The sequence below is a fragment of the Terrapene carolina genome, unplaced genomic scaffold (genome assembly GCF_002925995.2).
Source record: "Terrapene carolina triunguis isolate 2854851 unplaced genomic scaffold, T_m_triunguis-2.0 Scaffold138, whole genome shotgun sequence".
In the NCBI taxonomy this organism is placed as follows: Eukaryota; Metazoa; Chordata; order Testudines; family Emydidae; genus Terrapene; species Terrapene triunguis.
Window position 1 is genome coordinate 279,953 of NW_020664489.1, and position 17,189 is coordinate 297,141.

At 40.4% G+C, this 17,189-nt stretch overlaps 1 protein-coding gene across 1 annotated transcript in view; it reads left to right on the plus strand.

The window, feature by feature from the left end:
* Positions 1-17,189, plus strand: part of DYNC2H1 (dynein cytoplasmic 2 heavy chain 1) — a 367,402-nt gene that overhangs the window by 167,637 nt on the left and 182,576 nt on the right. Inside the window, exons 70-72 of the mRNA XM_029911951.1 lie at positions 7,123-7,212; positions 11,255-11,320; positions 16,105-16,155. Of these exons, the coding sequence (XP_029767811.1) occupies positions 7,123-7,212; positions 11,255-11,320; positions 16,105-16,155 (207 nt within the window). The remainder of the gene's footprint in view (positions 1-7,122; positions 7,213-11,254; positions 11,321-16,104; positions 16,156-17,189) is intronic.

Genomic DNA, 17,189 nt, shown 5'->3' on the forward strand with positions numbered 1-17,189 from the left:
GTAGCCATAAGTTCCCTTAATCAGCAGTTCACTGGGGAGGGAGGAAGGGGCCATGACCTCGAGCTTGTTTATGTAGCTGGGAAAGGAAGCGAGTGGGGAGATAACACTTCTTCACTCAACAGGTATCCGTAAGACAACCACATTCCTTATGCAGCTGCAACACGTATCTATTCTTAACAAGCAGAAGGGGAGGGAAAATGGTGGCAACTTTATCAAGTGAAGAGACAGTCCCTGCCTGTGCCTTTACTCCCTATAGTGGTTACCCAGATTTTTACTTAACCATTACATACCCCAACACTCGGTACCACCTGCATTGGTACCAAAGCCATCCTCCACAGGTTCTCACTCAACCCTGTCTTCGACAACATCAATACTCCAAGAATTTAGGTACCCTAAAGACCTGATAGTATGTTTGACGCTTGAGTCTCCTTTGTTAATCGGTGCTGGGGGTTTGTCAGCATCAAGACTCTCTTGGTCACCTACTCCACGGACAATCTACCACTCAGTCATCTGGAGTACCTTACTCCCCCCATTTGCTTTGCAAGCTGAACATCTGTGCTCCCTTTGGAATATGTGGAAGAGGACTCCTTAGATTCTTAAATTTCAGTGCACGATTCCCTTGTCTATTCTAAGACACTTAGCTCTCCCCTCTACATTGATGTATTACAGAAGTATAGACCTCAAATGACATCACATATCAGGAACACAGACGGATGCCTCCACCTATGCCATATAGGCCCCCTCAGTGGCCTTGCTGGGACCATGGGTGATCTATGATCAACAATTTGCAATGAGGTCTTCGCAGTGGAAAGGAAAAGAGAAGGGCCCATTCTCCTCAAACTCCTCTACTACCACCTATGCCAGAGGTGACCTTCAAGAAGCAAGGCTGAATAAGGAGGTGACACCTCTTACTAATATTTCCTCCTCATTGCCTGATGAAACTGTGATGCTTCCACCATTTTCTATGATGGATAACTTCAGACAGTTTCGGGACCTGATTAAGCAAATTGCTGACAGGCTTAGAGGAGGTTCAGGAGTCCCATCATAAATTTCTAGATATTTTACACACTTTGACATCTATGAGAATTGCCGTTCCAGTCAATGAAGCTCTGATGGAGCCCACTAAGACAGTTTGGCATACCCCAGCCTACCTGCAAGAGGGCAGATAAAACGTATTATGTCCCTGTCATGGAATTGGAGTTTGTATTTTCTCACTTGGCTCTGAATTCCCTAGTAGTTGAGACCATTAATGAACAAGGCAGACAACATAGCTCAAAGTCCGCCCCGTACACTAAGGATCACAGGAAGCTTGATCTTTCTGGACACAAATCTTACTCTTTAGCCACACTTCAGAATAGCGAACCTTTAGGCACTCAGAGTCATATAAGACTATTTAAATTGCAACAAATTCATTTGCATTATTGAGCACTTGCTAGAGGTACATTGTGACCAATTAAAGGCCATTATACAACGTGGTCAGTTCCTGGCAAAGACATCGTTCCAGGCCTCCTTGAATGCTGCAGATACTGCAGCATGGTCTATATCTATCACTCTGGTCATGAGAAGAGTGTCTTGGCTCCAGGTATTAGGCTTCCCCAGAGAAGTCCAGAGTGCCATCAAAGACCTCCCCTTTGCAGTTGCAAGACTTGATGGCTAGATCTCTCCACACTTTAAAGGACTTGAGAGCTCTGCTGAGATCCATAAGTATGTATACTCCTGTAAATAAGAGGAGATTTAATAGGTCTCAGATGCCACAAAGAGCACACCCAGCCCCATATGCAACTTATCATAGACCATCTGAACCCGCAACCAAGAGACCAAGATAGTCTAAAAACAAAACCTCTTTCAGCTATAGCTATATCTTCTCAGCCATTTACAACCTCCATGCGACAGTTTTGGTGGCTTGATCAAGAATCACACCCATTCAATCAACAGGGTTTTACAGTTGGAACATCATACCCTCCTCCCTCCTTATGGATGCTGCCTCTCCCATTTTCAGGCTGCATGGAGAATGTAACATCAGACAAATGGGTTTTGGAAGTCATAATATCTGATTACACTATTGATTTCAAGTCTATCCCTCCTACCTATTCATCCTCCGCATAGCTCTTCAGGACCCCATCACAATCCATTGCTGGCACTAGAGGTGGCCTCACTTATATGTTTAGTAGCAATAGAACCAATTCCCGTACAGCACAGAAAAAGGAGAGTCTATTCAAAATACTTCCTGATTCCCAAAAAGTAGGGAGGATGAAGGCCAGTTTTAGACCTCAGGTCTCTAAACAAATATGTAAAACAGCAGAAATTCATGATGACGACCCTTGTAGCAATAATTCCCTCATTAGATTTAGGAGATTGGTTCACGACTGTCGACCTAAAAGATGCATATTTTCATATCGCTATTCACCCTTCACACAAAGAGGGTTCCTTGTTTTCTAATCAACAACAAGCACTACCCTCCAGGTTGCGGCCTTTCAGCCTATCTTCTGTCCCATGAGTACTCCCAGAGATTCTGGTAGTAATTGCTGATCATGTGTGTCATTTGGATATAATTGTTGATCAGAGAAAATAGTATCAGCAAGTGTTACTGTTAGTAAAATGACATGTTCTCTGTTTCACAGCCTGGGCCTTCAAATCAACCTCAAAAAGTCCTTGTGACTCCACTACAGTGTCTAAACTTCATAGGAACCCCCCTGGATACAGTGACAGGCAGAATGTATCTCTCTTCCAGCAGATTTCTTGCATTAGTGAATTTCATCTCAAAGATTCAGGGCTCTCCTCAAGTAACTTATCTTCAACTGCTGGGATATATGCCAGCTTGCATCTTTGTAGTGCAGCATGCCGGATTACATCTCCGAGGTCTACAGGGGTGGCTTCAAACCAAGGAAGCAGAGCCTATGCTAGTTACTGTCTGTTCCCCAATGGGTTCTTACGTTCACTCAGCTGGTGGAAGGACCTGACAAAAACCTGTGCATGTTGTTCCATTCTTTCAGAATCCTCCTACCAGAGTGATAATATTTGATGCTTCACTTTTGGTTTGGGGGGCACATCTGGGCCCTCATAAGGTGCAGGTCAAATGGTTACTATAAGAGCAGCTTCTCCACATCAATCTTTTGGAATTGAGAGCAGTCAAAAATGCTTGCATACACTTTCTACCTCTAATCAGATCCAAGTCAGTAAGGATAATGACAGACAATGTGGCTTGCATGTATTATATCAACTGTCAAGGAGGAGAATATTCCTTATCTCCCTGTGCTGAATTGATAAAACTCTGGAATTGGTGCATAGCCAACCAGATAGTCATCTCAGTTTATTACCTCACACATATTTGGGGTTTAGTTGGGCAGGGGATTGGACTAGATGACCTCCTGAGGTCTCTTCCAACCCTAATCTTCTATGATTCTATGATATTCAGAACACCAGGACAGACAACCTCAACATTCATTTCTTTCTAAATTATGATTGGGAACTGAACTCCCAAATCTTCCACAAGATGTTCTTAGCCTGGGGTTTCCTGGAGATCGCTCTGTTTGCCATGGCAGCCAACGCAAATTGCATCAGGTATTGCTCCAGAGGAGGTCTTAATCCCCAGTCCCTGAGGAATGCTTTTCTCATCTCATGGATGAAAGGACTTCTCTACATGTATCCACCAACACCATTACTGTTAACGGTTCTCAGCAAGATCGAACAAAATCAGGCCAGAGTCACATTGATAGCACCAACATGGCCAAGACAAGTTTGGTATTCCTGTCTAGTGAGACTGACCTCTCACTCTTCACAGCAGTTTCCAATTGGTCCTTGCCTACTGACTTAGGATGCCAATTGAACATTTCACCCCCGTTGACAGGATCCTTCTAGGGCTCCAAGTATGTTTCCTTGATGGCTCTCAGGAATAGAGATATCCTGTTTGTCAGAGGTACAACACATTGTATTAAATAGCAGAAAAGAATCTATAAGAAATACTAACCTCCAGAAATGAAAACAATATTATCTTTGATGTAACTATCATCAGATTTCGCCAACTCGCTCTCTTCTTCTTAAGATATTGGATGACCAGTTAGAAAATATCCAGTCTTTCTATGAATTCCATTAAGGTTCACTTAATAGCAATAACAGCTTTTCACACACCCCTAGAGGGTTTTTCACTCTTTGCTCACCCAACTATAGCAAGATTCCTAAGAGGTTTTTCAAATATCTCCCCAAAAGTCAGAGATCCTACTCCTAGCTGGAACCTGAACCTAGTCCTTAATTGCCTTGTGAAACATCCTTTTGAGCCATTAGCTATGTGTTTTCTATTAGATTTATCATTTGAAGACAGCCTTCCTGGTAGCTATCACTTCTCCCTGAAGAGTTGGAGAATTGGGGGCTTTAATGGCAGTACCAACATTTATGTTATTCACCAGAAAGAAAGTGTCACTATGGACTCATCCAAGATTTTTACTTAAGGTGTCTTTAGAATTTCATATTAATCAAACCATTCATCTCCTGTGTTTTTCCCCAAACTGCATCAGATTAGTCAAGAAGCCATATTCCATACCCTAGATGTCAGGAGGGCATTAGCCTTCTATCTAGATAGGACTGAACCATTTAGAAGATCTCCTAGATTATTTGCATCCATTGCTGACAGAAACAAGAGTTCAGTAATTTCAAAATAGAGGTTATCAAAGTGGATCTCTGGTTGTATTAAGATCTGTTACAATAGAATTCATGTTCAGCCTCCCCTGAGAGTGATAACACATTCCACGGGAGCACTATCTACATCTGTGGCCATATTAAAGGATGTACCAATTGCAGACATTTGTGGAGTGGCAACTTCCTCTGTTCATACTTTCTCTAATCATTATGCCCTGGTGCCTGGGGAAAGATCAGATGCTGATGTAGGCAATGCAATTCTTCTGTATTGGACTCTGCTTTGAACCTCCCCTCTCTTTAGTGGGGTGCTGCTTGGGAGTCACCTGAAGGAGCAGTAACTCACTTTTTGCAGTGACAGGAATTTTTTCAGATGGGTGTCTCTGTGGGTGTTCCAATACCTGTCCTCCTTCCCCTCAGATTCAGAGCCTCCCCTGTGGGTCTTTGCAGTGGAAAAGGAACAGAGGATGGTTCACCGACACAGCCCCATGTAGCCTCGGCCTGGGACACAAGGATGTGTGAGGCATATGCACGGGCTGAATGGATACTGCTACCAGAAATCTCTGATCAAAAGCATAGGGCGTAGGTACACCTGAAGAGAACACATCTTGAAGAACTCTAGTTACTGCACCACCCAAGTAACCTCTTTTTTTGTAGTTTAGGCTCTTTGGCTAAGATTACAGTACATATGAAAAAGCAAGGTTGACTATAGGGAATCTTGAGGTTTTATTTATTTAATTGTGGGCTCTTCAGTGATTAGCTAATCTGTGAATAAAGCAAATTCTACCAGTAAGGGACAGAATAAGGGAAGGAGCAAAGGCTTGGGGTTCTAAAAGTTTCAGTAGTTTAGTAAGAGGAAATGGAACCTTTCACTAGTTTGAATACAACCTAATCTAGCATGACCAAAACATAGTTCCTGTCCCCGCAAGCCCATTCTGTCCCCCGTTTATCATGGTGGATAATACAAACACCCTCCCTGTTGCTCAGGCCCGTAATCTTGGATTCATCTTCAGCTCAGCCTTCTCATTAACCCCACAAATTAAGGCTGTGACTAAATGTTGCCACTTCTTCCTGAACCACATTTCCAAGATCTGATCTTTTCTCTCTGCCTTCTTCCCCCCCGCCACTTCCAAAACTCTTGTCCAAACCTTGAATGTCTCATACCTCTATTTCTGAATCTCTCTGGCCTCGATGCTTTCAACTTTACCTCCTCCCACCCCTTCAAGGCCATTCAAAATGCTGCTGCTAAGATCATTTTGCTGGCTCATTACTCTGACTATATAAAGCCCTTTCCCTGCAATCCTCCACTGGCCCCACCTCTTTCCATAACATCAAACACTAACTTCTTGTCTTTATTTTCAAAACCTTTCACAATTTAGCACCATACTACCTATCCACCCTAATATCCTATTGTAAAGTTGATTACCTGCTTTTCTACTACTCTGACAAGTGTCTTCAAGCTTTCTCCTGTATTGCCCTATAGATATGGGAAAACTTCACATTAAGTCAATCTGTAAAGCCACATTATCCTTCTTCGAGTCCTTCCTCATAATGCTTACAGTACACGGCAACCTGATAATGGCTAAGCATGTGCAAATTGTGCTTGCTGCTGCTGCTTAGGCAAAAACCGTACAGATATTATTATTTTTATTACACCCCCATCTCCTCAACCCTCACCCTGACACCCTTGTTTGTTTCATCCTCCTGCTATTTTTGTCTTTTAGATAGTAAATGCTTTGGGGACTAGGACTGTCATTTTCTTGATATTTTGTATAATGCCTGGTACAATGTGGCCCAACCTGGGTTGAGTGTCTAGATGCAACTGCAATTTAAATGTATAATAATAATAATTAATAATTAATAAGTCAGCAGTGAGGGCAAGCTATCAGCATACGAAGGCTATTGGAGACCAAGGTTTTAATGAGAATGGAGAATTAACTATTCTTTCATTCTTAGATGTGGTTCCTTCAAGGCTGGTTTAAAGCATGGGTGGGGCAGTGTGGAGAAACTTGTGCTATTGCTTCCTGCAATGTGCCTGGTCTGTGGTTTAGAGAAATAGTCTCCTGGGTTGTCAGTTTAGTCTATTTTCCTTGGTGTAGTATCTGAGTAGTGCAGTGGGAAGTGTAATAGTTTATGTGCAAATGGTTGCAGGTTCAGATCCCCTGGAATTTGTCACAGATGTTTTGAATATTCAGCCTATTTTCCATGACTAAAGCCAGAATGTTCATATCTGAGTACTTAAATTTAGACCTCTAAATCTATGTTTTGGGACATTAAATACAGTCATTGGGGGCTGCAAGTGAGCTCAGTAGGAAATCTGAGTGCTCAACAACTCTGAAAATTAGGCCACTTATTTAGATGTCTGACTTTAAACACATGGGCTGGATCCTCAGCCCTAAGTGCCCATTGTGCACTCTAAGTATTTGCACATACATACATAAATACATGTTTTTGTCCAGTTGAACTTTTCATGTTCAAACTACTTTTTTTCAGGATTCAGAAAATACTGAAGAAAGAATTATGTCTCTTATCAGCTCATTAAAACATATGGTGTATGAATATGTCTGTCGCTGCTTGTTTAAGGTAAGATGCATTTTCTTTGATCTTTTCTGTACTAAATATGAGACTCTATTCTCACAGCAACCATAACTTGGCCTGCTTCACATATGCAGTATTTTGGTTCACTGTATATACTATAATACTAAATTCTGGGTATGTATGAGTAATGGGTGCATTAGCTTTTGTGAGCTGGCTTTGTATCATGTAATTGTTCTTCAGCAGGGTAATACACCAAAACAAAGCAGCATTGTGGCTGCTTTAGGAGAAAAAATGAGCTCTGTGCCCCATCAGCAATCTACTACATGTACTGTCGCTCTTTTAACCCTATGCAGAGATCATGGGGTTCTTTCAGTACTGAGGCTGCACTAGCCTCTGCAGAACTGCAGCAGAGGATACAAGTTTGTTCCCATCAAACACATTGTTCTTGTTTAGGAAGTGGCAGAAATGGCTTTGGCTCTCCATCCTTCTTGGATCTTTTTTGTTTTATGTGTGTGCGCTTGTACAGTGTCCCGCACAATAGGTCCCTGATCCCTAATTGGAATCTTTTCACTCTTCAGCACTACCACAGTAATACCAACAATAACAATAATACATACAAAATTTAAAAAAACATATACACACACAAAATTCACTGGCTTGAATTTTATTCTTAACAGTATCTCACACAGTGTGGCTTAGAATCAACAATTTAATATTAATAGTTATAAATATTTAGTTTTTTTTAAAAGCACCCTGATGATTAGATTCAGCAATAAAATGTAGAAATACATTTGGAAATGTAGATGCAACATAAGATTCTTCTACTGCACACAGGAAAGATAAAGTGGTTGAGTTACTTGAGCATCCTTATACACTTTTTTGTATATGTACAGTGTTGTTTTTTCTATTTAGCTTGAATAGTATTTTTCCTCTGTTGTTGTAGATCATTAAAGGAATATTTGCTTAGTACCCCAGGCATGTTTACAATTAGATTGTAACACTTATTTTGTAAAATTAATACTGTTGTGTAAACAGGATTATACATGTGTATATATACCCAATAAGGTGTGAATAGGGAATTAGAAAGCACATTAGTCTTTAAGTGTTGAGCTGCATTTTTCAAGATTTAGCATATGGACCTTTGTTAGAATGAAGCTAGCTCTTTATTTTAATGAAAGCTCTTCTGGGTTATCAGCAATCAACATAGTATTAAACCACATGCCAGAGCGTGCCTCACTGTTAATTTTTGCTGTTGTGTCAATTGACAACAATATGACACCACTGGACTATCTAAGAATAGAGAGAAAGTAGGATTTTATATGTTAGTATGCTAGACACAGTGGACTGAAAAGGAAGTGAAGAGACACTGAAAAATCATTGACCTCCTTTGTAACAGTAGACTTTTTAATAAAATTGTTTTTTTTTTAAATGGACTAACCAATCTGACAATTTGAACATGGTGAAGTGTTTTAACCTAATTGATGGATTGGTGTATTGATTATTGGTTAATCTCTTAAACTACAGTAGTCGATAAGGGTTCAGTCTCCTGAGTGGCTACAGCATCAGGAAGATTATTACCAGTATTATTAGAATGAGAGACTTGAGGATCACACAGGAAACACTTGCAATTTATCACCAGTCTATTGATTAACAAATCCACTAAACAGATGAACAATCCCACAAGCCCTAAAATACAACAGCAGATAGAGCAATAGTACCAAATATTCAGCCCTCACTCACATCTCCTGCTCGGGAACCCCAAAGTATCAGTCATTATCTTCCTCATCATCATCAACAATGGTTGTCACACTGGTGTCTCCCAAGGCATGCAATCCGGAATACACTTTTATAATTTGTTGTGCTGATGCCCATTGAGGTTCATACATATTTATGAAAATTTCAATCCCTTTTCCATACTTCCACACCCCACTAATTTTGTGGTGCCTGTTTTTCAAAGGTTAACTTGTTAGTTCCTCTTAATCTCGTTATCCTAGAATATCAGGGTTGGAAGGGACCCCAGGAGATCATCTAGTCCAACCCCCTGCTCAAAGCAGGGCCAATCCCCAGACAGATTTTTGCCCCAGATCCCTAAATGGCCCCCTCAAGGATTGAACTCACAACCCTGGGTTTAGCAGGCCAATGCTCAAACCACTGAGCTATCCCTTCTCCCCAGTGACATTTATGTCACTCAGTCACCATAACAACTTGTGGTAAATACATTGCTGACACACTATGTCTGCAATAATCCCAAACGTATTTTAAATGGAATTAAATGGTATATTACAGTATATATTTCCTAAATATCAGCATTAACATATCTATTGTAACTGTTTCATCTTGTGACATAGACTCATTCATTGGTTAGCTACTCGTGACAGCATATCTTGAGGCCTGAGGCCTTGTTTGCCTCAGCTAAATATCTTACAGGCCTGTGGCCTGTAGGCCCTGTGCTACAGCATTGGCTTGCTAAACCCAGGGTTATGAATTCAATCCTTGAGGGGGCCATTTAGGGAACTGGGGAAAAAAAAAACTGTGTGGGGACTGGTCCTGCTTTGAGCAGGGGGTTGGACTAGATGACCTCCTGAGGTCCCTTCCAACCCTGATATTCTATGATTCTATAGTGGAGCACCCATAGCAACAAAACATCTCAAGTTACTGTAAGGTAAGTAACATTTCCTTTCTTTGCCACCCTCTCTGGTGTTCTATAAGGATTCAGTTGTACTCTGTACCTTTCCTGTTCTTCTCCCTAAAGTTTATCACACTTTTCATCCAGATTAGTACTATTCCCTCACATTTCTTTTCTACTCTCAATTCCAGGTTAGAATGGAGTGAATCTAGTACACTCTTGAAATCAGGAGAGCCTTAAAATGAATTTAAGCAGGACATGGCCTAATATGCTCTGAAGACATTATGTCTGTGGAAGCCATGAACAGGCGTGTTGTTTCCAGGAGTGTAGGGCCACATGTTTACCTTTAACATGAGGCGCTTGTGCTCTGCATGTTTAGCATGACACTATCCTGCACTGCTTTGGATCTGCTGATATTGTGTGTAGTCCCCACCTTTGACCTGATTTGGCTCCTTTGGGTTCTAGAGTTATATAGCTCAATTATGGGTACCCACTTCACAGGTGCAAACAGGAGATTAGGGAACAGATTTCTTGTGCCTGCTCCCCTCTCTAGTATAGAAAAACATTATTCATCCCAATGTTTGTCAGACCTGGAAATTTTTGTAGTCTGGTGAAAGGAGTCCTCCAGTTTCCAGGACCAAGATTTTTCAGAATGGGGACCTAGAGTTAGGCTTCTAAGTTCATATTTGGAAACCTAAAGAAATATACACCTCTACCCCGATATAATGCTGTCCTCGGGAGCCAAAAAATCGTACCGCGTTATAGGTGAAACCGCGTTATATTGAACTTGCTTTGATCCGCCAGAGCGCGCAGTCCCGCCCCCCTGGAGCGCTGCTTTACCGCGTTATATCCAATTTCGTGTTCTATCGGGTCGCGTTATATCGGGGTAGGGGTGTATATATATTATTTTCAAAAACGTTGAGCTTCCAGCATCTCCCCAGTGACTACAGTGGGAGTTGGGTGCTCACAATCTTTGCATATCATACTGCCTATTCAGGAATCTAAATATGACCATAACAACCTTTAGACACCTGTTTTTTGAAAATCTTGACTTAGATATCTGCACCCTTTATCCCATTGAGCTACTGCTGGAAGTTCTACCTCCTGCATCAGCAGAGCACATTATTTCAAACATTTCAAATTTTTATTGTTTCTAAAATAATTTGTGTTTTTTGGTTAAAACGCCATCCCTCTCTTCCTGCAAAATGTGGGTGTATTCAGATCTGGAGTTGTGGTTTGAGTCCATCTCTAGTTACACTATATATCGCCCCAAGATAGTTATCTGAGTGATGCTCCATGTCACCAGTTACTTGAAACTAAAAATGTTGCTGCTGTACTGATCAGGATAGGTGCTTTGTGACTGAGGTTCTGTTAGCTAGCTTTACTCAGAAGTAAAATTAGAAAAGCAGGACAGTGATGTCTAACGAATGTATTTATCCATTTATCTTGCTCTTATTTCAGGCTGATCAACTAATGTTTGCTTTGCATTTTGTAAGAGGAATGCACCCTGAACTTTTCCAAGATAACGTAAGTACTGTAAAAAAACAAAGGTTGGAAATATAGGCCATCACTGGAGAGATTGTGGAAAAGTAAATTTTAAAGAGGGGTTTTAAAGAGAAGGCAGCTGTATGGCTTCCAGGATCAAGATGGACATGTGGGAGTGTAGAGAGAATGGAAGAAAGTGCAGTGTGTTTGTTAGAGAAGACTCTGACAGGAAGGTGATCAGAGTTAGCGTGCAGATCCCAACTAGGAGAGTGGTAGAAAACAACAGACAAGACGTAGGGTGATGGTGCGGATGAGAAGTTTGAATTTGATATGTAAATATATGTTGAGAAGGTTAAGGGGTTGAAAGAAGTGAGATGGCCTCTGCAGCAGGAGAGAAAGATTAATTTGGTGATGGCATTTTAGATAAACTGTTAGGCCTTGTCTAGCTTGGCGGTGGTATGTAGGGTATGTGTAGTACATGATACAGTGAAAGGCAGGCTGCATCCACACTGCAGTGTGTAGCTAGTTACATGTGACAGGGAAAGGCTTTGGCTAAGGAGAGGCAGCAGGGAAAGGCTCCGGCAGCAGGACAATACACTGCTAAAAAAGGCAGTGTAGATATGGGAGGCACTGTTTGGGCATGCAGAAAGCCATGTAGGGTATGACTTCAGTACCCAGAAAGATAATGGAGCAAATAATTAAGCAATCAGTTTGCAAAAGCTAGAATATAATTAGGTGATAAGTAACAGTTAGCAGGGTTTGTCAAAAACAAATCATGTCAAACCAACCTAATAGCTTTCTTGGTAACAAGCCTACCGGATAAGGGGGGAAGCAGTAGATGTGATATATCTTAACTTTAGTAAGGCCTTTGATACTATCTCGCAGAACTGTCTCATAAACAAATTAGGGAAATACAACCTACATGGAGCTACTATAAGGTAGGTGCATAACTGATTGGAAAACCATTCCCAGAGAGTAGTTATCAGTGGTTCACCATCAAGCTGGAAAGGCATAGGTTTCCAAGTAGCAGCCGTGTTAGTCTGTATCCACAAAAAGAACAGGAGTACTTGTGGCACCTTAGAGACTAACAAATTTATTTCAGCATAAGCTTTCATGGGCTACAGCTCACTTCTTCAGATGCATAGAGTGAAACACACAGACAGAAGATATTTATACATACAGAGAACATGAAAAGTTGGAAGTACGCATACCAATTGTAAGAGGCCAATCAATTGAGATGAGCTATCAGTAGCAGCAGAAGAAAAAACTTTGAAGTGATAATCGAGATTTCATATTAACTCGAATTAATATGCAAAATAGACACAATTAACTTACGTCTAAACAGAGACTGGGAATGGTTGGGTCATTACACTAATTGAATTTTTTTCCCCCCATGTTAAGTTCTCCTCACACCTTCTATGGGTCATCTCGATTATCACTTCAAAGTTTTTTCTTCTGCTGCTACTGATAGCTCATCTCAATTGATTGGCCTCTTACAATTGGTATGCGTACTTCCAACTTTTCATGTTCTCTGTATGTATAAATATCTTCTGTCTGTGTGTTTCACTCTACGCATCTGAAGAAGTGAGCTGTAGCCCACGAAAGCTTATGCTGAAATAAATTTGTTAGTCTCTAAGGTGCCACAAGTACTCCTGTTCTTTTTTTGAAGACACAAGAAGTAATTCTTCCGCTCTACTCTGCGCTGATAAGGCCTCAACTGGAGTATTGTGTCCAGTTCTGGGTGCCACATTTCAGGAAAGATGTGGACAAGTTGGCTAAAGTCCACAGGAGAGAGCAACAAAAATGATTAAAGGTCTAGAAACATGACCTATGAGGAAAGATTGAAAAAATTAGGTTGGTTTTATCTGGAGAAGAGAAGACTGAGGGGAAGGGGGGAGAATGATAACAGTTTTCAAGTACATAAAAGGTTATTACAAGGAGGAAGGAGAAAAATTGTTCTCGTTAACCTGTAAGAATAGGACAAGAAGCAATGGGTTTAAATTGCTGCAAAGGAGGGTTAGTTTGGACATTCCTAACTGTCAGGGTTGTTAAGCACTGGAATAAATTGCCTAGGGAGGTTGTGGAATCTCCATCATTGGAGATTTTTAAAAGCAGGTTAGACAAACACGTGTCAGGGATGGTCTAGATAAGTGGTTCTCAACCATGGCCCGCTTGTGGCCCAATCAGCACACAGCTGCGGTGCATATGACATCCTCAGGGCTATAGAGGTAGTATATATACTGTGTGGATGCAGCTCACATAACACACAGAGAGCTTCATATGCGGCCCACAGTGGTAAATATGGTGAGAACCACTGGTCTAGATAATACTTAGTCCTGTCTTGAGTGCAGGGAAGTGGATTAGAAGATCTCTCGAGGTCCCTTCCAGTCCTTCGCGTCTATGATTCTAAACCCTAGGGTTCTGGCATGTCTGTTACCTGCTCACTTAAGCAGTGCCTCACTGTCTACACTGCTATTTATACCTATACTAACTGGCATACAGTGTTTATACTCTACACGCTGCCATAAGTGTATACTTACCCTTAGGATGCAAGATGTGACTCAGACCAGAAAGAAAGGAGGAGGTGGAAGATTACCAAGGCAAGAACAAGGGTGTTGGAAGTAGTGAGAGTGAGAGATGAATTATAGAGCAGTTATAGAGAAAGAAATGGGGAAAAAAATCAGCCAGGAAAATTGAAAGAGATAGTGGAGACAGTGATTGTACAAAAATTGCAGGATTAGGATACAAAGACTTAAAAGATACACTCACCAACTTCAAGTCCGTGACTCAAATGTATCCCTTCCTCTCAGTTTTTGAGAGTGTTTTGCCTTCTCTGTTTAATCTTTTAGATTGTAAATTCTACAGGGCAAGGATTTGCAAATAGTATTTTTCTGACTAAAGTAAAGCCTGGCTACTCAGCCTTCTAAAATGTTTGTGAGTACTATTTATATCTTGATTACTTATGTTTTATATGCACTTATATTAGCTGTTAGAATTTCTGACTGTCCAACCTCAGTTCATATACGGTGCACATTCCTGTAGTATCTGAGTACTTCCCAAGAATTAAAACAAGTAACTAATATCTGTATTTCTCTTATTTCCCTTCAGGTAGAAATTAGTTACTTGATTAGTTGAGTACTTGTTTGTGAGACAAATTTATTAATGGAAATCAAAGTGGAAGAGATGTTTTGTGTTTAGCTCTGAAAGTGGCAAAGTTAAAAGTCACTGTCTCTGTCTCTGTCTCTTGTGCTGATGAGTCTTCCCTTACTGGTCAACAATTTTGTGGTTCAAGAGGAACATACCTATTATGGAAGTGAGGCACGGTTGTAGAGGAAGAAATGGTCCCTCTTAGTCTTTGTATACTGATTCTTGCTGCATCTGGTTTATATGCATATCTATATTATTACTTTATCATGTTTACATAAATATTTTACATATTTTTCAGTTTTTGGAGCAGTAGTCCTTTATTCATATTTTGTGCTGTAGCAGTATTTTTATAATGTATATGCCTTTTTATGTTTGATTGGTTAATAAATACTTTGCTTCTAATTTGCTAAGTCACTGGCTGTAAAGAATCTTGGGAGAGATGGAATGGCATCAATATTTAACTGGATGGATGGATCCATAGAACGCTCTGCTATGTTGTTGATGCTGTTGACTTTTGATTGTGTAATGTCACAGACAAAAGTCAAGTGGATGTGTGGATTGACCTACTTCAAGTCGGAGAAATGCAATTTTCTTTAAATAAGAACAACCTCTATTACCGTTTTTATATATATTTTAAATTATAATAAATTAACCCCTGGCCATAGAATCATAGATATTAGTGATGTAAAATACTTATACTATTAAGTTATTTGGTCTACCCCTTTTCTCCTCTACCTGAAGGATTGTGCCCAGCAAAAAAAAAATTAGAAAATTATCCGGCCTAGGCTACAGTGACCCAAAGTACTCATCTTGGATGACTATACTACTGTCTAATAGATCTCGTCGTCAAGAAGTTTTATCTACTTTTTGCTTTCTTAATTTAGTCAGAGTACTCTGTTATATCACAGTGTATGACAGTAAATAATCCCTCTCTTTCTTTGGTGATTACACCTTTCACATACTGTAAAATGGTAATAGGAAGCAGATCAGATCAGGATCTATCTAGTCTAGTACTAGCTGCTTCAGAGGAAAATGCAAGAACTCCAAAGGCAGGTAGTTGTGGCAAGATTTTCAAAGGTAATTAGGTTCCTAAAGATGTAGACAGGTGCCTAGTGGGATTTACAGAATTCCCTGAACAGGTTAGGCGCATAACTCCCGTTGATTTAAACGCATCTTTAGGTGCCTAAATACCTTTGAAAATAGGTTCCTTATTGAAGAAACCACTCACAGGAAAACTTTCAGTTGGCTTATGTACTGAAGCATGATAACTCTTAGGAGGCTTTTTTGTTGTAGATGTTGTTTTTGTTTTTTAGTCCATGCTGTTGTAATTCTTGATGATCATATTATTCATAGAAATATCTAATGCCTGTTTGAATTCTACTAAGTTCTTGGCTTTAATGTATATCATGCTCCCTACATCTATACTTTGCTTAGTCAAGTTACGTGTGTTTGGCTTCTTTTATCTTTTCTCATAAATCCATGCCTCCAACCCCTTATTTGGGATTTATGTCAGCAGGAGCTGGGTGACTCCTTAGGCCTCTTTAAAAATCCATTCGTAATTGTTATTTCTATTCTCGGATCACCCTCTACTTTATCTGTAACTAGTATATTGTGTGCTTTAAGATATCCCTATGCCTTGTCTAAGTTTTGTTTTTTTGTTTTTGTTTTTTCCCCCATAGGAATGGGATACTTTTACAGGTGTGATCATTGGAGACATGTTAAGAAAATCAGTAAGCTTTATTTATTTATTTATTCTGAAATAAGGAATGCATTGATAGAATCCTAAAAGATTATTCTCAAATGTATTGTATGTTTGTTATTTACTGTACATATATGTATAGTATGAACAGACTAGCTCTTTTATAGCAATAGAAATATTTAAAAATATGTGAACATAGTAAGTAATTTTTTTACTTTTATAAAGTTGTATAATTTTTCCTTGTGTGACTGCAGTACTGTCCCCAAATGTAAATTTAACTATATTTAAATGCAGTAAATCCACCCTCTCTAAAATAGGGAATTCTAGATTCTGACCTCTCCCCAGCACAAAATATTTTGAACGCACCTCTCTTCTGAAAAGCATCAGAGGCAATCAGACATGTCCACATTGCTCTGAGACTTTGACAATCCTTCCTCCCGACCTTAGATTTTCTGTCTCTGACTGTGCAGACAGAAAGGAAACTGAACACTCCAACCTTATCCATTACTGCCCTTGGTTTGGGAGCGACATTTTAGAGCAGAATGAGCAGTTGAGGAAGATATTTTTTGTGCGGAGAAGAGGAATTATACTCTTGGTTTTATACCCCTCCTCCCAGCATGTTGGAACCAGCCAAAAGGAATAGATTAAGGGCCAAGTGGTACTACATCTCTGAGGAGGATACCCTCTTGGGAGCCACAGAAGGGAAACTCTGCCATTATTGCTCACAGTCTGCAGAACAGCCTTCCAAGGGGAGCAGTGGAGAAAAAAAAACCAACGAACTGGCTTCAAGACTGAGCTTGATAAGTTCATGGAGGGGATGGTATGAAGAGACTGCCTACAATGGCATGTAGCCAATCTGTGACTGCTATCAGCAAATATCGCCAATGGCTGGTGATGGGACACTAGATGAGGGCGGGAGCTCTGAGTTACTACAGAGAATTCTTTCCCAGGTGTCTTGCTTCTGGGACTTGTACCTCCTCAGGGTCTTACTGATCGCCATATTTCGTGTCGGGAAGGAATTTTGCCCAGGTCACATTAATAAGAGACCTTGGAGGTTAGGGGGCG